General features: G+C 39.7%; 3 protein-coding genes across 8 annotated transcripts; 2 read left to right on the forward strand and 1 right to left on the reverse strand.

Annotated features, from left to right (window-relative positions):
* Window positions 1-1607: 1607 nt before the first annotated feature.
* Window positions 1608-2303, reverse strand: LOC122093388 (50S ribosomal protein L7/L12-like). The gene has a single exon (XM_042663722.1). The coding sequence runs from the start codon at window positions 2199-2201 to the stop codon at window positions 1710-1712; it is 492 nt and encodes a 163-aa protein (XP_042519656.1). The 5' UTR covers window positions 2202-2303; the 3' UTR covers window positions 1608-1709.
* A 4693-nt stretch (window positions 2304-6996) lies between these two features.
* On the forward strand, window positions 6997-19732 carry LOC122094173 (oxygen-dependent coproporphyrinogen-III oxidase, chloroplastic). The gene is made up of 8 exons (XM_042664893.1): window positions 6997-7809; window positions 9800-9875; window positions 11656-11750; window positions 17193-17276; window positions 18821-18908; window positions 18990-19114; window positions 19200-19298; window positions 19372-19732. Exons 1-8 carry the CDS (start codon window positions 7255-7257, stop codon window positions 19438-19440), a joined length of 1191 nt encoding a protein of 396 aa, XP_042520827.1. The 5' UTR covers window positions 6997-7254; the 3' UTR covers window positions 19441-19732.
* Window positions 19733-21134: 1402 nt separating this feature from the next.
* On the forward strand, window positions 21135-23956 carry LOC122092647 (peptidyl-tRNA hydrolase 2, mitochondrial-like). Of its 6 annotated transcripts, XM_042662876.1 has the most exons (4): window positions 21135-21406; window positions 22460-22691; window positions 22773-22813; window positions 22882-23956. In XM_042662876.1, exon 4 carries the CDS (start codon window positions 22907-22909, stop codon window positions 23420-23422), a length of 516 nt encoding a protein of 171 aa, XP_042518810.1. In that variant the 5' UTR covers window positions 21135-21406; window positions 22460-22691; window positions 22773-22813; window positions 22882-22906; the 3' UTR covers window positions 23423-23956. The 6 variants fall into 6 exon arrangements, with proteins under 6 accessions (XP_042518810.1, XP_042518811.1, XP_042518806.1 ...); XM_042662877.1 differs by lacking the exon at window positions 22460-22691; XM_042662872.1 differs by having other exon boundaries at window positions 21138-21406; window positions 22460-22813.
* Window positions 23957-24541: the final 585 nt, after the last annotated feature.

Below are 24541 nucleotides of genomic sequence, written 5' to 3' on the forward strand. Positions count from 1 at the left end.
CCCCCCCCCCCCCTTTTTAAGTCATACAAAATAATTAAAAAGGAAATACAAGAAGTTTTGAACATAATACCTAATGTTGCGACATTATCCTGGACGTGATATCCCAACAGAAAATCCATTATCTAGTAACACACCTCATAATCAATCTGCCAAATAATAGCCCAAACAATCCAATGAATGAGATTTTTTGCCAGGATTCCAAACGACAGACCTACTTGAGCACATATGAAATCTTCATGTTACTTCTATCACTTTCCAATGCCAACCAATGACAATATCGAATTGCACCGCCAACACTTACAATGGGTTAGTATCATACATATGCTTAGTGAAACTTGTTCATGGGTTGTCTTAGAGAACCTTACTGGTTGAGTAAGTGCACCTGCCTGGCATCAACGTAACGGGGGCTGGAAAAGGCAAAGAATAAAGTTCAGACCAATCAGAGATTAAGATCATCCAAGGAGGTCGATCTGCCTAGGGAATTTGCAAGTTGACCTTTATATCAGCAAGAGCTATCTACATGCATATTACAGCTCATCTTCATTGTAGTCAAAACTGGTACCTTGTGATATACTTCTCCCCCCTCAGTGACAGTGGTTTACATAAAGGTACTTTCTGGCCCAAAAACATCTTTTGCCATTATCTATAACAAACAGATATGGATATCTTTTTAGCTCAAAACACGATCCCACGAGGACCAACTGAATATCATTTTTGGCCAGCTCTAGTGTCCAACAAAGGAAAAAGGAAACTAGACTTGGGAATTGAAATACCTATAGCCTGACCAAGTTTTGACCATTGCTCTGAACAGCAAGCCAATTGAGTTCATTGACATTTTATCATCTGCAAGTTTTTTGCCTTTAGCCTTCCGGACACCCCTACTGCTGCCAAGTTCTTGCAATGATAGTGAAAGTCTATGTCATCATTGCCATGAAAACACAAACACCAATCCCTAGAAACACTTGGCAGTGCAGCATCAAAGTTTCTTCTCTGATATCAAACCAAAAGCAAGTTAAATCAAACAAGACTATTCTTCAATTTGAAACAAGACTAAACTGCAGCAAAATAAAAGTTTGAACCAGCAAAAACAGAACCCATTATTGATTTAAAGGGAAGCACCTTTTAGAATAGATTTAGCATCATCAACACAGCGATATTCAAACCTCATTCCCAGTCCCGTTTTATTGGCGAGAAGCCACTAGCTGAAAAGTCCCTCTTCAGGGATTCTGGTGACTGAGGCACGTGCTAAAACTTGAAGTGCTTACTTCAGCAAGTACAGAACATGATATCTACTAGAACCAACTAATTTGCATTTGATACCCAAAAGAAAATCAGATAAATCAATCTATCCTCATAATGTTTTTCTCTATGGAGATAGCTGGAAGCAAAATGAACTAGCATAAACATTCAGTTGGTCACAAACCATTTTGTCACTGCCGCAATTCCATATCGTCTCTGGAAGTATGATTAAAAACACGAAACATATCATCCACAATAACCCAGAAATCCTCAGATGATTCCACCGTCATGTAACAAGAAAACCAACGACAAGGCACAAATCCCTTTAACAGTGTGACACGATTTTATATCAGAAAACAAAAGACAAATGAAAGAAATTTATGATTGCAAGTCTAATTTCTCTAACAAAAGCAGCTGTTTTTTTAACACCAAAAAGAGAAATTCAACCAAAACAAAAAAGGAACAAAACTCTATTCCAATACAACCGTGGCTCCCAATTCTTTGAGTTTCTCAACAATCGGATTAGCTTCCTCCTTGGTAACCCCTTTCTTGAGGACGATTGGCGCCTTCTCCACTAAATCCTTGGCTTCCTTCAACCCCAAATCCGTAAAAGTCCTAACTTCCTTAATGATCTTTATCTTAGCAGCAGCATCAAACTTCTCAAGCTTTATATCAAACGCTGTCTTCTCAGTAGCCTTTGAATCAGTCCCCGCTGCACCACCTCCCGCTGACGCAGATGCCGATGAATCAAGGCCAGAGATTGCAGGTCCATACTTGTTTAAACCTAATTTAAACCTGAACAGGACTGCATAATCATGCCTTTCCAGCTTATTGAGGTCGAGAAGCTCGTCAGCAATTCTCTCGAGCTTCTGCGATCTCGTCTCGGTGGTCGTAGCGGTAGAGCAAAGAGAACGGCGAAGAAGCCTGACACCGGAAAGGAACCTCATACGTGGACTTTGCATCTCTGCAGAGGGTAGTCTCCCTCTCTCTCTCTCTCTCTCTCTCTCTCGTGTCTGCAAAGCACGAAGAGGAGAGGAGGCGGATGGGGAATCGGGTTCAGGGTTTAGGGGCGTTGGGGAAATGCACATGGGCTTACGTATGGGTATATTAGATGGGCCTTAAGTCCATAGGTGTATTCTTGGGCTGGGCCTTCGGTTATATGAAAAATAGACAAAACAAAATGTACCTTAATGGAGAAATTTCAGGCCACCTCTGGCTCTACCTTCCGGCTTCGTGCGCCCCCTCCAAGACCACCCTCGACGTTGTCTTTCCCTCCCAAAAAGGATTCCGCCCATGCATCGATCATCATTGGGAGCTTCCTTTCTACTTGGCTTTCTTCTTAGGTTGCACCCTTGAATCCTTTTACCTTCTCATTCACTGAAAATTTTTCTTCAAGAGCCCTAAATCTTTTCAACAGCAGAGCGGGGAATATTTTACGCACAAAACATTTACCTTCAACAGATCGCATGGAGACATTGCTGCCATCATTCCACAGAGAGAGAGAGAGAGTTTTATAAAATATATTGAAATGACAATATTATCCCTACATTTGAACAACTGTCAGTCTATCACCCCTTGGTCAGTACAAGTTTGTGCATAAACAACATTAAATGGTTTATGATTTGTGATTTACTTTAAGGAATGATCGTAAATGTTGTTGCACGGCTCCAAATCACACCAACCTGCACCAAAAAGATTAGAGGCTGGCCCGAAGGAGACTCCATTACCAGGCTCTAATGCTTAAGTTAGATCCAAAGATACTTATTCCATTTCTGTATTTTAGTCGATTGAGGGTCTTACCTTTAGGGCTGGCTGAGTGTTCTTTATATAGAAGATATCAGTCTTCCTTATTGGTTGAGCAGCTCAAACGTGCATCCACGGGCCTTCCCCCCCCCCCCCATTAGTGGGATTATCCTGCATGGCTGCTAACTTTGCCGGAGTCATAATGGCTAACTCAACTCAGGTTAATCTCTCTCAACGGCTAACTTGACTAAGGTTAGATCTTCTAACGGTTAACTCAACCAAGGCGAACCTGGGTTAGGTAGCTTGGGGGTTAAGCAATCCTATCTGACCATAGTTAATGACCCAGGGTTAAGTAACTGTCAAAACCTAGTTAGCTCTCTTGAATAAGGTTGACAAAGTGGGGACCTCCCTTAGAAGTAGGTCAGGGGGTCAGGGAGCTTCCTTCGGGAGTTTGTTTGGGAGGTCGAGGTCGAGAGCTTCCTTTAGGAGTTGTTCGAGAGGTTGAGAGCTTTAGTTTGTGTTATTAAGATTGGGGGTGCGACCACACGACCACTGACTGATCAACAAGTGCATATGGTATATCACAAGCCCCTCACTCCTCGAGCTTCCAATATTGGAGTTCGGGGAGTAAATACTTAAATGGCATATTATATTCCCCACACTCCTCGAGCTCCCAGTATAGGAGTTCAGGGAATATCCTTTATGGTCGCGATGGGCTAGGGATTTGATGCTCTCTTAGGCGTTTCTCCTGCTTTGATATTCACACCTTTGGCAGTGGCGATATGACAGCTATCGCCGACTTATAATAAATAAGGGTCTAATCATGGGCAGATGTGTCAAATTGGTAATGTTGCAGGCGATCAGGGCATGGATCAATCAGATTCTTACCATCTCGATCATTGATAGCGTAGCATCCAACGGATAGTATCTTCTCTGGAAAGACTTATGTTTCTTCGGGAGTTTCTGAACTAATAAACCTCGTTTCATCAAACGGTGCTTTGGAACTGTAATCGAGGCGTTAGTAAGAGGGTATTTATAAGGTTTGTCTGGGTACTTGGTTTGCTTGGTTTCATCTTCATCGGAGTTTCCTATGGTTGTCGTGTCATCAACAAAGCCGTCGTCATCCTCAACGATTTCAGAACGATGTTCTATGGTTGTCAAGTTTCGAAAGATCTGATAAGCCCATTCTTCCATCCTTCTCTTTGTGTAATTCCTGTTTATGGGATCTAAGACGTCGGAATCCTGTTATTCTGAGAAATCCTTCGAGTTCGTAGACGGAATGCCTCGTGAGTACATTAGGGTCCGCAGTGGTGAACGTCATATTCTGACAAAAAAGCCCGCCCCCCCAAAGAGGGCGAGCTTGAAGTTCTTCTTTGGGGTTTGAGACCCCACAGTAGGTCTATCAGTGGGTGAAGTTGCCTCCAGAATCTCCCCTGTAGACTTGGAGAAGTTTCATCGGGTGTACCATATTCCTGCCTCAGTGGAACTCCGTGTTCCATAGGCATTAAAGAGGGCAAATCACCCGTGCGAAGGGGAGATCAATATATACGAGGCTGCTCTCATAGATGGCCTCCACTTACCCTTTTACCCTTTCGCCTGTTAGGTACTAAGGCACTATAGACTTGTACCTGCCTAGCTGGTACCCAACTCGTGGATGAGTTTGTTAGGGTTCTATATACGGTTGGGACACCTTAAGATAGAATCCACTCTCCGATTGTTAGTGTCTGTGTACTACCTTTCCGCCCACAATAATTTTCCTAGGTGGTTTTATTTTTGGCATAAAAAAAAAAAGTACCAAATCGTCGACAGTATACCATCCTCTATTCCCCAATGGAAGGATGCTTTCTTTTTTGCACGTCCCGACCAGTTGTATAACATTCTAACCAGGTGGTCGTTGTTAAACATGACCAAGGTGAATAAGAGGCCCATGCTCCGAGCTAAGGAAGAAGAGATCATGACATTGTTGATTAGTCATGCTAGGGTGGTCCTTGCATCACAATTGTCCCACGACCAGTTCCTTGTGAGGTTTGGTTTGAGTCTGGGTGAGTTTTCCATAAGTCTTATAGACTATTCATGTCTTTATGTTTCTTCATTTCTCTTTTAATGTTTTTTCGTCTTCTTTGTAGCTCCCATGGATCCCAACTTCATGCTCAACATTATGAACCTAGCCCTTGAAGAAGAAGCTGGGCAAGAGCAGGGCGATGGCGGTAACCTTGTCGTTATGGACCAGGGCGACCATAAGAAAAGAGAGGTTGTTCCTATTGTGAACGTGGATGACACCTCTTCACAACTTTCCCCTGACCCGAAGGTGTCTGATGACCTCCTTCCCCTTTCTAAGCTTGCGGCGAGGAAACATAGTTGTGGCGAGGAAGTCGTGAGCAACTAGCGAGGGGGGCAGAGTGGTGCGCACGAAGGTGGTGTGGATATAGGGCCACAGAGGGAATGATCTGAATTAGCCCCATTTCAAAATTTGGACTATGATCATATCTTCTTCTATGTGAGATATCTTCACGGGTTCTTATTTATTTATTTATTTTTTTGAGACATCTCAACGGGTAATTTATAGTCATTCAAGCAATTTGCACCCTTTTGTAGGATCATAATGCTGGAGGCACAAAAATCCTCTGCGGGGAGGCAATGAGTGGCAGTGAGCATCCGATGGCTGAGGTGCATGCCAGGCCCCTCCCAGCTATTGAATCCTCGTTGCCACTCACTACCAATCGTAGAGGATTTTAGTCCGTCTTGGAGAGGGCCTAGAGAGAGAGAGAGAGTGAGAGTGAGAGAGAGAGAGAGAGAGAGAGAGAGAGAGAGAGAGAGAGAGAGAGAGAGAGAGAGAACAAGAGATAGTGAGATGAATGAAATAAGAGAGAAAAACTCTTATTGGCCCCCTCCATTGCCCTCGGCACTTGAGAGGATCCTGTTGATGTATGATGTATTGTATTCTATCACAGTTTTAATCCAGGGAGTACTGGTGCAAGCGCCTCAACACGTAGGACGGCGGTCCTCAAAATTTTTATTTGAATTAAGGTTTTTTCGCTATATATTTGTAGTGAAGGTTTCTTTCTCTATAATGCAAGCAATACTGAGAGGTGTGAGGATGAGCGTTGTAATCCTATTTTTCATTGATAGTGAAGCAGGATCTCATTTCATCGAGGATGTAAACAATCTTGCCGAACCTCGTAGATCTATGTACATTGTTTGTTCTTGTTTTTCCATTATCTTATGCATCGTTTTAGGGTTGCGTTTCTATAAATCCAAATTCCCCTTTTTGTAGTTTTGGATTCTTCAAAAGCTCTTTTTACCAATTGTTGACTCAAATTCAACTAAAAATTAACATGTGAGCAAGAGACCCTTGGGGTATATTTTATTCCCTATCACAAAATTTTAGCCCTACCTTACATGTCGTGGGAAAAAGAACCCTAATTGATAGTGTGACACTTGCGCCAGAGACAAGGGGGAGGGGGAGGGAATTGATTTTCTTGCCCCCTGTGAAATTTGGGAGTCTTGCCTTGTTGATGCTCCTGTGTGCCCTGTGATTGGCCCTCATATTAGCGCAGGTGTCACACTACTAGACGAAGACCCTAGTTTAAGTTTAATACAGATTGTAATCGACCAACCAAATAAATGTATGACCATGACTTAGCTTATAATGCCCAATTACCTAAACGCTGGATAATAATATAATGCCTTAAATTGATGAAGACGGATTAAGCTCAATCAAAACCGACTAAGTCTACCTAATTGACACTCAAGTTTCCTGGTTATTGTGGGGTCTTTCATAGTCCATGTAGGTTGTGGGATCTTACATGCAAATGGGGTTTGCCGTGGTCTACCCGAAGATGGCTCATGCCTAATGGTTAGCATTAGGGGTTGGTCGGAGTCGATTCCAGGTCTCAGCTGTAAGACCGCAATAGGTCACAATGATACATCCATCCAAGAAGTAAATCTGAGCATGCCATGTCATCCATCCACATGGAAGAAGAAGAAAATCCTATCATCCCTGTCACACCCAATTTCGTCATTTCAGAGGGAGCTTTTTCCTTATCTTCTTCTTCTTCTCCTTCTTCTAAGAGTCGCTGAGCAGGTATATTACTACCTTACCAGGTGCGGTTGATGGAAATATCAGCCCATAGAAACAACCTCCTAAAAAATTGACCAGGTCCCTTTTTCTTTCCCACCCCCTCTTCTCTTCATTTTATTTCTTCCATCTCTGCTCAACTCTCCCTCACTCTTCCATCCTCTAACGCGAACCACTGTTGAACATCTTCACCAATGCCGACCTCAATTATGTCTACTTCTTCCACTTTCTCCCCTCATCTTTCTCCTGCTACCTCCTCTTCCTCTTCCTCTTCTTCTTATTCTACCTTTAGAGCCCCATCTCTCTCTTTCTTCCCCAGAAACCCATCATTCAAAACACCTCTTTCGATGAACAAACGAACCAGCTTAAGCGTCCAATCAGCAGTAACCATCGAGAAAGAGACACCACAGGACGAACGTCCAGATACATTTCTCCGTGAATCCGACGGTCCATCGTCCTCCGTTAGGGCTCGATTCGAGAAAATGATCAGAGAAGCTCAAGATAGTGTCTGCGCAGCCATAGAGGCCGTGGATGGCGGCGCCAAATTCAAGGAGGATGTGTGGTCGAGGGCTGGCGGTGGTGGCGGTATTAGCAGAGTCTTGCAGGACGGTGGGGTGTGGGAGAAAGCTGGTGTTAATGTGTCTGTTGTGTATGGAATGATGCCTCCTGAAGCTTATAGAGCTGCCAGGGGTGAGAATTCGGTGGAGAAGCCGGGCCCTATACCATTCTTCGCAGCCGGAATCAGTTCGGTATGTAGCTCGTAAATTCACTTGTTGATTAAAGTAGTTTTAGACAAAATAATTTTTAGTCTTATTTGTATGAGACGAGACGGATATACAATGCACATAGTTTAGATTGAAAATTTTAGATTTTTACTTGCAATTATGATTTTTCTAGTACCATCGAAGATAGGTGGTTGAATTGGTGACTCTGTTAACGCTTTTACTTGACGTCTGGATATGCTTGTTCTAATTTATCTTGTAGGGGTTCTCTAAGAACTGGCGACTGCGTGCTTGGTTCTGGATTTGCTAGAATCAAGAAGCTTTGACTTTCAATTTTAACTCTCTGGTGGTACATTTTGGATTTTCAGGGTTTAAGCAGCACTTTAAGACTTCTATTGAAGCAATTGGATTGAGGGAGTGATTCAAGATTGTTTCTGTGGGACAAAAGTATAGGCCTTTTATCATCTGTTTATTTTGTTCAGATTTCTTTTTTAAAAAACCTAGATTACACCACATTTGTTGAACTGTGGAATTATTCCCAGGTGCTTGCAACAGAGCAATAATAAATGCCTGTTCTGCTCATGGCATCAAAATAGATTGAAGATACAGGTCTTATATATATATATATATAGTTAGACCCCAAGGATAGTAAAGATGCAGTTCGTACTACACAATATATCATATGTTTGAAAGCTATCTTGAAAGACAGCAGGATGAAAATTCATTCATGAGTGGAAAAGAAAAGAAGCAGAGTAAGAGGTTCTCCTAAAGATATGGGTCTTAGGTACCTGCATGTTTTTTCATTCTATTTTTAGCTTATGTATTTCTGTATTTCTATATTCTAAAAAGAATGTTGGAGAAAGCTAGTGAGTGAAGGACATTGGTTATTTAAGATTGGCTGGTACGGTGGTACCAGTCCCTATCGACAGTTTGGATCGGTATTGGATGAGACTGATCCAGCCTACCATTATACTCAGTGGATCAGCCAACACCCTAGCAAGATTTGGCTTTTTGCCTTTGGATTGGTGTTTCATGGGAAATCAGGTTTGCAGTTCTATTATTAAAGTCCAAGGGAGGGAGAGGAGAGAGCTTACCCTACTGAAGGAAAAATATCATATGTAATGGTAAGAAGAGCATGCATAGTAGTTGCCACACCTAGGTGATTGCCTACTGGAAGTAGATATTTTTATGTTCACTTTCTCCCTTTTCCTGGTGGGTGGAATTGTCTCTATGAAGAAATTTTTCACTTGTGGATTGAGGTCGAAATTGTTTAATTTTAAATGACATTTTCCAATTTGGCCTCCTGTCGAATTGGAAATATCTTGGTGATTTCGACTGATTTTTTTTTTTTTTTTATTCTTCTTCTGAACATGTATTTATCTGTTGCTTCTGATGATCAAGTATTTCCTTTTATTTTTCTGACTGTGTCTTTTCCTCAGTGTGAAAGTTCAGTTGTTTCATATTCTTCCTTAGAGCTTGACTGGGCAACCACTATACCGCCATTGCCCATTCCTCAGGTTGCTCAAGCGAGCATCTAGGGTGTTTACTAGTGTTGCTGGGTTACAGAAGCCTACTGGTAATAGAAGGGACAAGGTTCTCAACCCTAACGGGTGTGAGTGGATTCTCCCCATTGACTGCTGTCTGTGATAGCTGCTGGCCTTGAATCTGATATTTCCACAGAAACTTGATAGGTTGCCTGCCTCTGGATTCCAATCCTTTAGATAGAGACCAGTGAATAAGTCTCCCTTCTGTGGTCAATTAATTCAATTATATGGTCAGTTCATGAAGTGATGGTCAATTCATGAAGGGATGGTGCTCAGTTCAACAAATGGTTGTTAGTCTGCATATAATGATGTGAACCGGTTTTGGCAGTTTATTTAGTTCTGAAAATAAGCATTGGTCCAGAATTTCAACATACATCTGCTGCAATGTTACAAAATCTAGCTCTGTACGATGCTGTATATTTCTTTCTTTTAAATTTGATTTGATTTTGTTTTGGTTCTTTATTGTTTTTCAGGTTTTGCACCCTAAGAACCCTTTTGCACCAACTTTACACTTTAACTATCGGTACTTCGAAACAGATGCTCCAAAAGGTACTCCACTTGCAAGTTGTATTGTCTCTTTGATTTTCCTAATCCTTGAATATCTCTTTCTATTGTTATCTTTCTTCTATAAGCATATGTTCTGTGGGTGTCCCTTCAAGTTCTCTTAATTTTTGCATTTTGTAAAAGGCACTTCTAACTTAGATCTGCTTATTTTCCATATTTCTATTTTACTTCTCCCAAGGTTTTGGAATCCATGCTCTGATATATCATGTGAAATATAGTATGCTTAGTTTCTATTTAACTATGTGAGTGAGGGGTGATCCGGTATGATTAGTTCAATAGGTAACCAAGAGAGTGATAGACTCAAAAGTTCAACGTTTCTTTAGGTTCAGATATTGCATACCTTTTCCACATTCGAAAAGCAATGGTGTATTCCATATTTTTCTTCTATTAATCCAAGAAGAGGAAAGGAAAGAAAGAGAAAAGGAGTGTAGTCACCAGGGTGGGGTTTCAAATGGTCAATTGATAATGCCATTCCTTTAATACTGCACAACCTTAATTTAAGAAATCAATCCTTGCACTACACTCCATCTGTGTCTGATTTCCCCAGTACCAATGGCAAAAGTAAAGAATACAGTGATTGAAGTGCCTGAAAACTTATGATTAGAGGAAAGGCTGGATTTTCTCAATGCAATGCAATCAACCCTTGCACTAAATATTTTATTGCTTTACTTTTAGCAAAGTGACAATTAATTGTGATTTTATTATTAAATTTTTTAACATGTTACTACTGACCAAGGTAACCTCTATGTAGCTTAACTTTAGGTAAGGCTGCAGTTGTTTGCTATTATCACTTCTTGAGCACAAAGGCTGTGTCTTTGGCATATATTTCTTTTGATAGACATATCCAGAGCTTAGGAGGAGGGGCTGAGCAGAGGAAGGAGGGTAGCAAGATTTGGAAGAGAGAGGGTAATGGTATCCTAATAACCTAACAATGGTCACCAGGAATCCAAAGGAAACCCAGAACTGCGGGGTTAGGACGAACCGGATTAGAGAGAAAATATGACACTTAATCTGCTAGTCAGATGGATTAGGCATGTTGGTTGAATGGTCTATATAGGAGCAGAAATATAACCTCAAAATTGGTAGACACTCCACTGGTCGGATGATAAGGAATTGTCTGGACAGAAATTAGTAACTTACCAAAAGAGTGATCTTCATTCCTGTGACTCTTTGTGCAGACAATAGGTAAGTTATGCTGTTATCAGGTACCTATTATGCTGCTAGAAAGAGAGTTGTAACGCTGGGCTTCAACTTAATTAATGACTGAATTCAACCAGAACAAAACTTAATGATGGATAAACCGAGGTAGCAACAATTTTACCATTCATAGATTGACTGGACCAAGGCTTGATTGAAGACTGAAATTGGAGATGAAGATATGGGTAGAAGAAGAGGATATGTTGGTCTCCCACCAACTACAAGATGGCCCACCCACTGATCTCCTCCTTGGAATCTCAGTAAGCGATGCTGTCTCTCACAACATGAGGCATCTCACACACACATACACACACACACACACACACCCAAAAAAATAAAATTTCTGTCCACTGCTGTATGCTTCCTCTCTGGTTGTAAAATTCTTGAAATTTTTGTAGATTCCATTTTTCTGTCCCCCCCCACCCCTCGCCTTATTTTGACATGATTGACTTCAATAGATCTGGAAAGATTGAATGCTATCTTATGTAATATTACTCCTTCAATCTTGAACAAAAGGCCATTCAGTCTTGTAATGTTGATGATACATCTTCAAAATATTGGAATGCAGATGCTCCTGGAGCACCTAGACAGTGGTGGTTTGGTGGAGGCACTGATTTGACTCCTGCCTATATCTTCGAGGAGGATGTCAAACACTTCCATACGGTATATACTATATACACTTGATACTTGATACATTGGGTGCTTTGGGGTTTTGCTACTGTTCACCCCAAATATCTGATGGTCTTATTGTAAAGGTATTAGAATCATTTTGTTTTCTTTTCTCTTTTTAAGATGGAATCAAATATGAAAAATATCTAGCAGGCAACTTATTATAATACAGTCTTCCGAGGGGAGATGGTTGACTGCACCATCCCAAAGCATCATTGTAAGTAGCTAAAAGGAAAAGATATTGTTCAGATGGTAATCCTAGTCCCACTACAAAGCAGTAAGGAACCACCCTTACCTAGACAAATCATCTGGAATCTAATTCACCAATCTAAGATTCCATTCAAATGAGAAGTTCAGCTTGCAAGCAAGAAATCTGATGCGACTAACTAGATGGATACTGATGCAGTAGCATTAGCATTGTTGGACCAATACAACCCGCTTTGGAAACCAAAATCCAAACAGAACCGGCCCAACCGGGGTTTTTGGTCTAACAAGGCCCTTGGATGCCCCAGTATGAAGGAGTGACTAGATGCAGATGAATGGAGTTAAAAGGGCTAGGGGCAGGCCAAAAATGATCATTGATGAGTTAGTTAGAAGAGACATGCAAAAGTTAAGTCTTCACCCTAATATGGCATCTAACAGAGCTGCCTGGAGGGCTAGGGTTCGAGTTGCCGATTGTTCGTGAGTGGGATGTCCCAAAGTGTCGTCGTCGTCTTTTTTTTTTTTTCCTAATCCATGTAGCCGACCAGGCTAAGCTTTGTTGTTGTTGTAATTTATTGTGTTTTACTTTGAGTAGATTAAGTAGGGGGTAGAGTTCGATTCAATTTTAGTTTCAATATTATAATAGGATAGGGCAGACCTCAGCACAAGGGTAAGGTTGCTCATTGCGACCTAGTGATCGTGTGTTTGAGTCGAGAAACAGCCTCTCCTCAAAGTGGGGGTAAGTTTGCATATATTATGAACCTCCCAGACCCCGCAGTGGTGGGATCCTCGTGCACTGGGTGCACCCTTTTTTTATTCATAGGTGTCTTTTTTTTATTTTTTTTTATACCCTTTTCTTTATATATTTGCATGTAACCAATGATAAGGAGGAGAATTGAATGAAGAAAAGTTGGGTTTTGCTTACCTGTTTGGTGTGATCATGCTCCCTCTCTCTCTCTATTTTCCTTTTTCTCTTTCCATATCATGTATGTCGGCTTTAGTTCCCCCCCCCCCCCGGTGGTGGGATCTCTTGTGCACTGGGTACACCCTTTTTTTATTCATAGGTGTCTTTTTGTGTTTTTATATCCTTTTCTTTATATATTTGCATGTAACCAATGATAAAGAGGAGAATTGAATGAAGAAAAGTTGGGTTTTGCTTACCTGTATGGTGTAATCGTGCTCCCTCTCTCTCTCTCCCTCTTTCTCTCTATTTTCCTCTTTCTCTTTCCATATCAGGTATGTCGTATTTAGTTCTTCCCCCCCCCCCCCCCCAAAAAAAAAAAAGAAGAAAAAAACTGCTGTTCCTCCTCTTCTTTCCCTGCTTCCCTGTTCCTTCTTCTACAATCCCTGTTACTGTTTTCATTCCCTGCCAGCATAACTGCTGATCTGTGAAGAGTTTACTGGAATTCTACTTCTAGAGCTCACATCAACCTGATATTTCAGGGGTTGGATCTCCTTTCCCGGGCTGCTGAAGCCTTAGAACCAAAGCCCTGTTGTGAGATATAATCAGAACCCAGGCATGTTCATCTTCTTCCTCCAAGATCTTGTTTCAGAAATCCTTCAGTTTTTCTGTTGTCCATTGGGCCTATGTTAGGGAGGATTCAATAGTGTTAAAAGTTGGAAAATTAGCCCCAAATCTGTGGGTTGCTGGTCCATTGTTGAGAGAGTTCTCCCACCTGCAAGAGAACGCTCTTCCGCTGGTTACTGGGGTCAAGAGGTTGAATACATCCTCCTCTTTTCGACATATATTAACCCCATTATTTCTAATTGACATTAATACCCCCCCTCCCCCCAGTCTTTAATTTATTCCAGTACTTCCCTCTCTTTTTTTAGTTTCCAGAAACACACCCCTTTAAATAATTGTTTCCAGTTATATCTTTGACTCCATTACTATTCAATTGGTTGCTTCTGAATTTCCAGATAATTACATGCCCCTATATTCTTAATTTGGGCTTTCTAGCTAATGTAGGACTAGATTTGACAAACCAAACTAGACCCAATACTACAGGAACTTATAAACCAAAGAACAACCAAAATCCACCAAGTAACCCAACAGCAGTATACTAACAAATCTGGACAGCAGGTTCTAAAACCTTGCAGTTGATCCCAATAGCTTCAAGAAAACCTCAACAGTAGAATATTAAACGGCATATGATAATTTCAAATTACTATTAGGTGAATCAGTCCATTTAGGAACAAGGGCAGCAACTAACTTCATCACAGATTAGGTAAAACCAGAATCGATTCCACAAAACAGCAACACAGTGAACTCAGAACTCAGAGTTGCAGAAATCAGTTATCACCAGTTGTAGGACTAAATAGTAGTAGAACTGGGATATTAAATAGACAACATATTTCAGCAAGGCAAAACAGAAACAGAATTCAGATCTGGACAGACTTAGCATTCGGCCAGAATTGAGAGAAACTTCATAACTCAAAATCCCCTAGTCTGATTGTTCCCAAATTAAGGTCGAGCCTCCCTTTTAATAAACCCAACAATCGATCAAAAGGGGAGGGCCATCGGCTGGTTGGATCTTCCAGAACAGAGTAGGGGCAGTAGGAAGAAATCTGGAGATTTCCAGAACCAGAATTTAATCACAGTTTCAGATCTCTTACCTGATTTGAAGAACCTTGCAATTAACTTTGAAAAGAAAGAAATAATAGTTGAAGAGACCTCTTGGACTTCACGCCGCAAAGAGTCAATTGGATCAAACACCAATTCCTTCAGCCTTGATCAAACACAAGACAACTCTTCATGAAGAAGACAATAGCAACAACCATTATTTTTTTATCAAAATCATTTTAGACTTTTAGGAGCCTCCTCTTCTTTATTGATAATGTTAATGGGGGAGGGAATTACAAAATAGAAGGTTCCTCAAAAAAGAAAACAAATATTCTCCTAATGTGATAGTTACTAAAAACTGAAATTAGAAACTAACTGAAATTAGAAACTACTTGAAAAAGGAAACTAACTACTAATGACTTGACTCAATTAACAACTTGACTCCTAAGGAAACAAATATAACTCAAATCAAACCCAACTAAAAAGGAAACTAATGGAAAAGGGAAACTAACTAGTAATCCCGTACTCAATCTTAGAGCCCCCCTTTTAGACCCATAAAAGTGGTCTATTACACTCAAAATACATGAGATCAAAGGCCTAACATGTATGTAACCCAACCCTAGGCTTATTCCTAATAAAACAAGCCTATTTTGATAATTAGTCTGCATCACTAGCAACTCAAATCAGGGTTATTGAACATCATGGTTGCATCAGAAATCCTTCACATTTATTTGGAATCAGTCATCCAACCTGTGACATTGGCAGAATCACCTTCCACTATCAAATTTTCGTCTCCTCTACTCCAATGCATATTCCAAATGAAATTGTGAAGAAGTCAACTCAGCTACGGATGAGTCCCTTTCTGGACCCTATCCTCCCAACCCATTGTTGTCCCATCCCTTGATCTAATGGAACCTCCAGTATCCGGTGGACTGGTGTGCGTGGTATCTAGTATCTGATGGTGTCTTATGTGAGTCTAGTTACAATCAATGCTCCCCAATCCCAATTTAGAGAAATTGAAAGAATCACAGCTTCTACCATTTGTGCACATTTGTCATTATATTGCTTTCTGTTTATAAATCTGAGTGGACATCTTAAAATACCCGTGCATTTCTTTCCTCCCATAATCTCCATAGGGTAGCTAGGAACACACATCCACAGGAATATGCAACTTTGTCTAAGAGGCTCAAAAATCCAGATTACTGCATCAATTCAGGAAATCCTTAGGGAAACTCCCATGTCAAATGAAATGCTGTTAGGAAATGGTGCTAGATTGACTTGGCTTTAGTGAAGTTAAGGAATAGCTGGTCTATTGACTGTTCATCCTGCTTACATAAGTCAAACATGATGTAGAATGTGCTGCCCTGTATGTCTCTTCTGGTACATTATCACAAATGAGTACCTTTTTCAGGCAATTTTCCCACCCCAAGGCCTTACATTTTGGTGGTTTTTGGATCTCTGTGACACCTTATAAGGAAAGTTCGTGTAAGATTGTCTGAAACTTCTACTTGCATTATCACCCAAAGCTGAAAATATTGTATTGCTGTGTAGTACCCAAGTTCTTGTTCCAATTAGGAAAGGTGGGTCTCTTGCTTTGGTTGCCATCTGTTCTTTCTCTTGGAAGGAGTGACTAACTCCTTGGCAGATTGATTAGCTGATTATTCTTTTTCTTTTTTTTTTTTTTTTTTTGGGGGGGGGGGGGGAAGGGTTCTGCTTGTCCCAATTATCCAGTCACAATGACATCACGAAAAAATAGTCAACTTTTGAGTTATGACGGATTCTAATTTGGAATCTCCATAGCCTCTCCTAAAGAGAGCTGATGTAGGACAGTCAATGGTTTTGGATTTTAAGGCTGAGCTACAAGGAAATATGGTGAGAAAATGTTAGAAGTGATTGGGGGTTGAAGAAATAGAAGAAAATAGGAAAAGAATTAAGGATACAAGAAACTGTTATGGGACTGTGAAGTACACATGAATGGTAACTTTAAGAAAGAAGAAGAGATAATGATGATAAAGAAACACCTGAGACACATCACACATCTCAACCACCGACACTGTAGGAGTTACATCCTTTATATAAACTCGAAGATAAAGAAACACCTGAGACACATCACACATCTCAGCTACTGACACTGTAGGGGTTACATCCTTTATTTAGACTCATGTGCAAGAAAATTAAAAACTAAGAAACAGAAACTTCTGAACGACTTTAGGACTTCTAATGTGACTCTCTCCTAAGAGGGGGAAAAGAACCCCTAAAAATAGAAACTTCTAAAAGGACTTTTAAAATCAACCTAAACACAAAATGGTCCTTTGCTTCAAAAGCCTAGTTTCACATGGTTTTGTGAAACAGCTGGCAGTTTTTCTTTTTCCTCTCTTCTCCCCACTATTTTGGGTGTTCAAATCGTGTAGTGGCTTTAGATACGTCAATCCTAAACATAGGTTTTATCAGGCTTTACCCACTAAGCATGCTTAGCTTGTTCAACAAACTGGGGCCCTAACTAAATAGAAGAGATAAAGATGTTTGATCTCTTCAAGATAAAGATGTTTGATCTCTTCAATATAATTTTGTAATTTATGTATGTTTTTTTGTATGGCATAGATAACCTGTTATATGTAAATGCTTTAGCATTTTCAGCTGGAGCAAACCTGATATGAGCTTTTCTTATGTAGGTTCAAAAAAATGCCTGTGACAAATTTGATCCAAGTTTCTACCCCAGATTCAAGAAATGGTGCGATGATTATTTCTTTATAAAGGTAGTCATATGATCAAGTCTGTCTGCTGTAATATATTTTATATGATGTTACAAAGTTTAGTATAATTATATGATTCTTTATAGCAAGTGCGAAACCACAAAAACTATTGATTTCTCATTTCGTTTAATTTTCAACAAGTCTATGAGAGGCTTTGCTTCAAACTGAAAGTAAGGCCATAAGCATGGGAATTAGTTGTGTAGATGAACATATTTAAAGGGTATTTGGAGTAGATGTGTGACTGACTCTATTAGAGAAAAGGCCCTTGGTCTTCCCCTTGGACATGTGATCTCTTCCTCAAGAACAAGTGATTGGTGATTGAGGTGGATTTACGTCATCATTAGCAGGTTTTGAAAGCCTTGCAGTGGCTGGAGGTGATACTTGCATGCATGAGAGAGGTATTTGTCTTGGCTTCTAGGTTAGAACATCTGATTCCATGGAAGCAAAAAAATGTTGCCGTTCGCAGAGGGAGAAGGCGTACCATCTGGCCTTATTTTACAGCTCTGCTGGTGTAATTTCTCCTTTTAACTTCTCTGTACTTGGTTGGTATTGTTTTGCCTAGATTATTTTGGGACTCAGCCATTCTCTGTCTACCCCGCCTTGTCCTTACCCACTGCAATTTTATCCCATTTGTGTTGTTGATGGAAAAAATGTGTTAGTATTTTCGAGACATTAATCTATTTCTGTTTCTATCGTCGTAGGAAGTTACTCAAAATGATGCCCTCAGGCATTCAAGTGCTCCAGAGTCGCAACAATTTTGTGGTCATTGTGTATCCATACAGGTCTTTTGTCCTCTCAATTAGGGGGAAAGTATATGTTTATAATCTAGCATATTACACTGTCTCTTCACTTGTGCTTCTGACAGTCTCCTAATAGGTTTTCACTTAAAGCTTTGGGGCTTTCTTTGAGGAAACTTGGCATATTTTCCTAGTTCGAGATAGATGCTTAGTATAACCATAGGTAGAGTGAGTTGTTGGATGCTGGTAAATGTGGAGGTAGGGTGGGATCTATTGTTTCTTTAAGGTCCTCCCAGTTCAAACATGAAACTGATTTGAAGTGGGAGAAGAGGAGGGAGAAAAGTCTGGAAGTTACTGCTGCAGGGGGAAAAGGGGGGGGGGTGTTGTCTGGATTCTGTTGTGCCTCAGCTGCCCTTCTGGTGGGCTTTGCTTTCTGCCACATGGCAGTGCCACACAGACTTTGTGGACATCTTGTCTACATTACTATCTAATCATGGGTTATGTTTCAGTCTAATCTGACATCATTATGTATTGGAGTATATATGATGGGCGATTAGTTCAGATTAACCACCAAATTCCCCATTTAGTTGGGAAAAGGCTGAGTTGTTGGGAACTCCCTATCTATCCAATACCTGAATGACCAGCCATCATGTTGTGTGACTGAAATGAGCAAGGTAACTGGAAAGGCTCATATTTCCGTAGCAGAGGAGCAGCTGGCAACCCCCCCCCCCCCCAAAAAAAAAAAAGAAGAAAAAAAGTAAAGGGTTTATCTGGACAATATTTACTAATGTTAATTGGTAATTCCTGCAGCACCGAGGTGAAAGACGTGGCCTTGGAGGAATATTTTTTGATGATCTTAATGACTATGATCAAGAGATGCTTCTTTCCTTTGCATCTGGTAATTGCTCGGACAATTGTACCAGATGTTTCTCTGTATGTGCTATCTACTTAACATCAATAACCCAATTTCTTGTTGCAGAATGTGCAAATTCTGTAGTTTCTGCATACATACCAATTATTGAGCGACGGAAGGATATGCCATTTACAGATCGGCATAAGGAATGGCAGCAATTACGAAGGGGACGCTATGTGGAATTCAACTTGGTATAGCTACCATGTTTGGTGTGATGCACCAGTTGTACTTTCTTATGGTAAGTCAAATTGACCATTTGTTTTGTGAAATGTGAAGGTTTATGATCGAGGTACGACATTTGGACTTAAGACAGGGGGCCGTATTGAGAGTATTCTTGTTTCTCTCCCACTTACGGCACGATGGGAATATGACCATGTAAGTTTCATAAATTGATCAGTCATGTATGGTAAAGCTGAGTTGTTAACTAATAGATTATCTTTGTTTGCAGAAACCAGAAGAGGGAAGTGAAGAATGGAAATTATTAGATGCCTGCATCAACCCTAAGGAATGGATCTGACCTTTTGGGTGGTTGCTGTACTCTTGTTTAGTACCTACACCGAGAAGCCAGCCCCTTAGTAATCATGCAATTTTTCTGGGTGCAAGTAGCCTATCAGAAGAGAGGCATTTTAATTCACTGATAGGGTCGTGAAAATTATAATGAATAAATTGTGGAGATGGGAATTTTGAAAAGAAATTGTCTTGCCATTCAAGAACTGATTAGGGCCAAAGTTTTTCAAGATTAGTAGCTTTCAACCATTTGTCTTTAATTATTTTGATTTGATATATAGCAGAATCAAGTTATACTCAAAGTTGGTACATAGGGGAGAAGGGCTTACTTGCCCTCTCTTGTTATTTTGGGTTTTTATTTAAATTCGGGGTCACAAGATGGTGTCAAACAACCTCAAATTTCTTTTCTTGGGCATGATTTTCACATTATCTTTTTACTATAAGGATAGGTATGTTGCCGATATCAAGTATGCTAGTGGATGGCACCAATAGGATCACATGATGGAGTACCATTCAGGAAGAATATGAGGGTCATTTTAGGAAAAAGGAAAGAGAGAGATAGACACAATGGGTGCTACTATACTTGATATCAGCGGCATATCCAATCTTTTCCTTTTTTATTAATATAATTAAACATTACCATTTGCAAAATAAAAGCTATGGAAAAGGCTTGAAAAACAAAGTAAATCATAAAATAAAATAAAATAAAATAAAATAAAATAAAATAAAGTAAAAATCACTCGTGGCAAATATATGATTGAGATAGACATCCATCAATTTTGACAAGTGGCCTATCTAAGGGACTCTTTCTCTATCTAATAGTGAAATGAATTATAATGGTGTGTTAAACCCAAAAAAAAGAAAAATGGTGTAAATACAACATATTACTACTGTATTGTGGGGGAAAAAAACAAAAGAAAATCCAAATTAGGTCATATGGACGCATTTTGAAATGTCTATTTTCTGATTCAGGATAGGTCATATGGTTGAGTTATATATATATATATATATATTTCTATCGAGAAGAAAAAACTTCATTAAAATTAAAGCTAATAAAGCGCTAGAACTAGATCATGACAATACAATGAATGTTACACTTGTATGATTTTCACCAGAAAAGAAAAAGTGTTGTATGGGTCTTTAGCCCTAAGAAAGGAACTTTTGGAAATCACCTAGCTTAGTCTAATCAACATGCCCATTTATAATTGCTATGTGGCAATATTGACAATACAAATGGGGGCTAAAATTTTGCAGATTAGGGGATCACAAGACCCCTCTCTCCATTGTCAAATTTAAGAGTTTAGACCAACATGAGTTTTAACAACTTATATATTTAAAAAAGAAAAAGATAGTTTTTTGTTTGGGAGCGACAGAGCATCATAGATATTGGGACATAAAATGACCATCAAACTCCTACCCCTCTTGGGTTGACGTATCTATGCGTTTGGGCGCAAGGGGCAATCTGGGACAGAAAACAAATTATCCATTAAAAAAACATTAAAAATTACCTTAACATGTTTAATCCACATCATGCGTAGAGATCTAATAAAAATTGTCACATTAATCTTTTAAATCTTTTATCAAGAAAGAAACCTTTCAAATCATGAATTTCAATCAATTTTCATAAAAAAAGTGGTGTCTCTATGTGATATTCCTATTTTCTCACAAAAAACAGAAAGTCTATGACACTCTCTTTCCTCAATTGATAAATTATCGTTCTATCTGTCACTTTGTCATTGGAGATGTTTCTCATTTTATAGGATACTTTGCCCTCTTCAAAAGAGAACGAGAGAAGTTATTACGGCCTTCCCTCCTCGTCTTCCTTTTAAGTGCCCTAACTGGCTAACTGAGATATTGAATCCGGCAATGCCGTTCAAGCTTAGGTGGGCCTCTTTCTCTGTGTCTGTGTGTGTGATTGTTTGAAATCTTCCAGAGAACTACATTCTGAGTCTCTATTTCTGGCGGACTTTGTGCAGGTACATTGATTCCCAATATTTGTTTCTGGTTTTAGAAACTGTAAACAATCAGTTATCTCTATCGTTTCAGTGTTATTCTTTCTCCGTTTAATGAGATATTGTCTTTAGATGGTAAGAACGAGGGTGTTAGATGTTTTAGATTTGGCCGTTTTCACTATCCGGAGTAGTGGAGCCATGGCTAATGCGTTAGACTATTAGTTACTTAGCTTTACCTAAAAATGACAACTTTGTTCTGGTTCATAGCTTCATCGATTTATGAAATGTATTATGAAATGCTAAAATAGAGAATAACATCTCAATCAGATTAAGTTAAACTCTGAATTTTATTAACACTGTTTTAGAATTTGTGCACAAGTTTCCCCTGTATCTTTATGATTCTTTTTGAGATCTTTCCCCCTTTTTGGTTTATGAACTGATGTTTTTTGTTATGGACATTGTTTTTTTGTTAGAGGGATTTGCTTCTGCAGGTTAGATAATGATGATGTGCTATTCTTGCTAATTTACTTGTGATATACTATTCTTGTAATGGACAGATGTACATGCTCCCTCTCTGTTATTATGACTTTTTCAATTTTTTTTTTTAGTCAAGGGATTTGCTTCTGCAGGTTAGATAATGATGATGTGTTATTCTTGCTAATTTACTTGTGATATGCTATTCTTGTAATGGACCGATGCACATGCTCCCTCTCTGTTATTATGACTTTTTTCTTCTTCTTTTTTTTTGGAGGGGGTGGGGTAGAAAAATATGGCATTGATTGATAATGTGAAATTGGGTACAGAAATTATTAAAATCAACATCTAAGTTTTGAAAGGCAAATGAATAATTCCTGAATTACTCCAAATCGGTTTTTTTTTTCTTCTATATCACAAATTTTTTTTTTTTTGCTAAACTCTTAAATTTTCAAATGAAGTATTTCAAATTTTTACATTCTGAGTTACTCCCGAATCCAAATTTGTCAACTAAGCTATCCTTGACGAACTACATTGGCCCTTATATCTCATGAGCAAAAAAGAGACAAAACCTGATATTCGTTACTGGATTATCATCCTCAGGTCTTGCTTTTCATCTCTAAGATCAGAGTAAACGACACCATTGTGATTGATCATTTCTTTTGCTTATCAGTTCACCATACATCTCCAGAGTGGAGCTTCTCACCCTCTCTCTCTTTCTCTCTATCTGATCTTTGTTGGAATGTTCAAAGGGGTTGAGGGTTTAGTTGGAGAGAGGGAAAGTCTAGACAAACAATACTGGATTGATACATCTTCTAATCCTCCTGAGCAATGGGTAAACTGAGTTCTCCACCCTCAAGAAAGCTTTGCCCCTACGTCACTAGCAAGTGCTAAAAGCAAGCTCTCTCATTTTCAGATCATCAGAAGATAAGACGACTGGACTGGAACCCTGGGAAGGTGTGTTCTCAACTTTCATTCTCTTATCTGAGATCTGATTAATGATTAACATTACATGCCCTATATAGGTACATAAGGAATTTTGTTTCGTTGATGGATCTGTCATGGATTAGTGCCTTCTTTATCGGGGCATGCTGCCTTGCTTTGGGTTACCTAATTGCAACTCGCCGCACCACTCGATTCATTGTCTCTGCTACAGAAAATGCTGCAGCTGCTGTGGCTGAATCTCTAGAAATTGAAAAGCTTGCTGATATTGTTGAAGACTTCAAGATGGTATTGGTTGTGAGGAGTGACTTGAAGATGGGTAAAGGAAAGATTGGTGCCCAATGCAGTCATGCAACTTTGGGTCTCTACAGGAGGCTCTTTCGCAAAGCGCCAAAAGCTCTGAACAGGTGGGAGATGTGTGGGCAAGTTAAGGTAGTTTTGAAAATTGAAAGTGAGGAAGAGCTGCTGGTTTTGCAGAAAAGGGCAAAATCACTCAAGTTACCAACTCATGTTACTGTTGATGCTGGGAGGACACAGATTGCACCAAATTCCCGGACAGTGATGGCTATTCTGGGACCTGCAGAAGTGGTTGATGATGTCACAGGTGGACTGAAGCTTTTGTAGTGCTTTTTGTTATCTGCAAGTTTGCGAATCTTGGCTATTCAGTAGAATGCAAAACCCTACCCAGAGTGGAAAGCTCCTGGGGACCCAACTTCATGGATAGTACTTGTTAGTGAGAAGAAAATGGTTGTTTCTTTTGTTCAATTTTGGATTCAATGGGTTATTGATGATGACTCTGATCTATTTACATTTAAAACAACCCAAAAGAGAAAAGGTTTTATTTGGATTCATTGACCAAGTTGCAACTTGCAAAGCTTCCAGGAATCATCATCATATTGGGTTTGATAGGTTCAAGTGCATTTGGAGGCCCCTCCATTGGCCATCGTATTAGATTTTATAAGTTGAATCTCATTGGTTTATTATGGTCTCTGTTTCTGCACATGGTTCCTTCGGCATGCGGCAGGGCCTTCAGGAGTCCTAATTTTGTTTGATCTTAACAATTTGTACTTGATTTTTTTCAGTTTGAGCTTCTTGGATTGGTTTTTGAGGTTGCCAAGTGGTTGTGTGTTATGGTGCAAGTTCAAAGATTTTCTCTGAGCTCCTTGAGTGTTTAGGGGTGGCATTTCTTCTCTAGTCAGAAATTGTAGGTCTCAGTGTTTGTCATCTTCTTCATGAGAAAAGCTAACCATCTTTTGGTCTGGCTACTGGGGTTCAATTTTTCAATCACAGGGGCTTGTTTTGATATTCTTATGTTTCTGCTTCAAACAGTTTTTTTGGAGGGGGAGGGGGGGGGGGGGGGGGGGAGGGACAGTTTTCCGCAACAGAAGCAGAAAACAGTGCAGTTGTTAACCGCGAGAAGAAGCAACTTTTGTTTTTATGTATTTACTACCCAGTGCAATCTAATGGGAAAATGAGCAAGTAGTTTAGTGCATTTTTATGCATGTCTTTCTAGTATATATTTGGATCTCCAACTTCATTATGAAGTAATCAATAGGTACTTCCATGCATCATTTTAGACAACTTGGAAGCCGTGATTATGCATTATATGGGCAAAACCAATGCAGAGTTAACTGGAAGCATTCTTTCTATTGAGATTTGAAATCGATACTCGCAACCTGGGGCGAGTGGACAACTCTGAGGTTGTCTGAGGTATATACATAACAGTGAAATTCTGATGTCGTC

This window comes from Macadamia integrifolia, chromosome 11 (assembly GCF_013358625.1).
Source record: "Macadamia integrifolia cultivar HAES 741 chromosome 11, SCU_Mint_v3, whole genome shotgun sequence".
Lineage (NCBI taxonomy): Eukaryota > Viridiplantae > Streptophyta > Magnoliopsida > Proteales > Proteaceae > Macadamia > Macadamia integrifolia.

Coding starts and splice junctions, on each gene's coding strand:
- LOC122094173 (XM_042664893.1), top strand. CDS start 7,255: ATGCCGACCTCAATTATGTCTACTTCTTCCACTTTCTCCCCTCATCTT. Junction 11,751..17,192: donor ATGTCAAACACTTCCATACG/GTATATACTATA, acceptor TTTCTTATGTAG/GTTCAAAAAAATGCCTGTGA. Junction 19,115..19,199: donor GCTATGTGGAATTCAACTTG/GTATAGCTACCA, acceptor TGAAATGTGAAG/GTTTATGATCGAGGTACGAC.
- LOC122093388 (XM_042663722.1), bottom strand. CDS start 2,201: ATGCAAAGTCCACGTATGAGGTTCCTTTCCGGTGTCAGGCTTCTTCGC.
- LOC122092647 (XM_042662876.1), top strand. CDS start 22,907: ATGGATCTGTCATGGATTAGTGCCTTCTTTATCGGGGCATGCTGCCTT.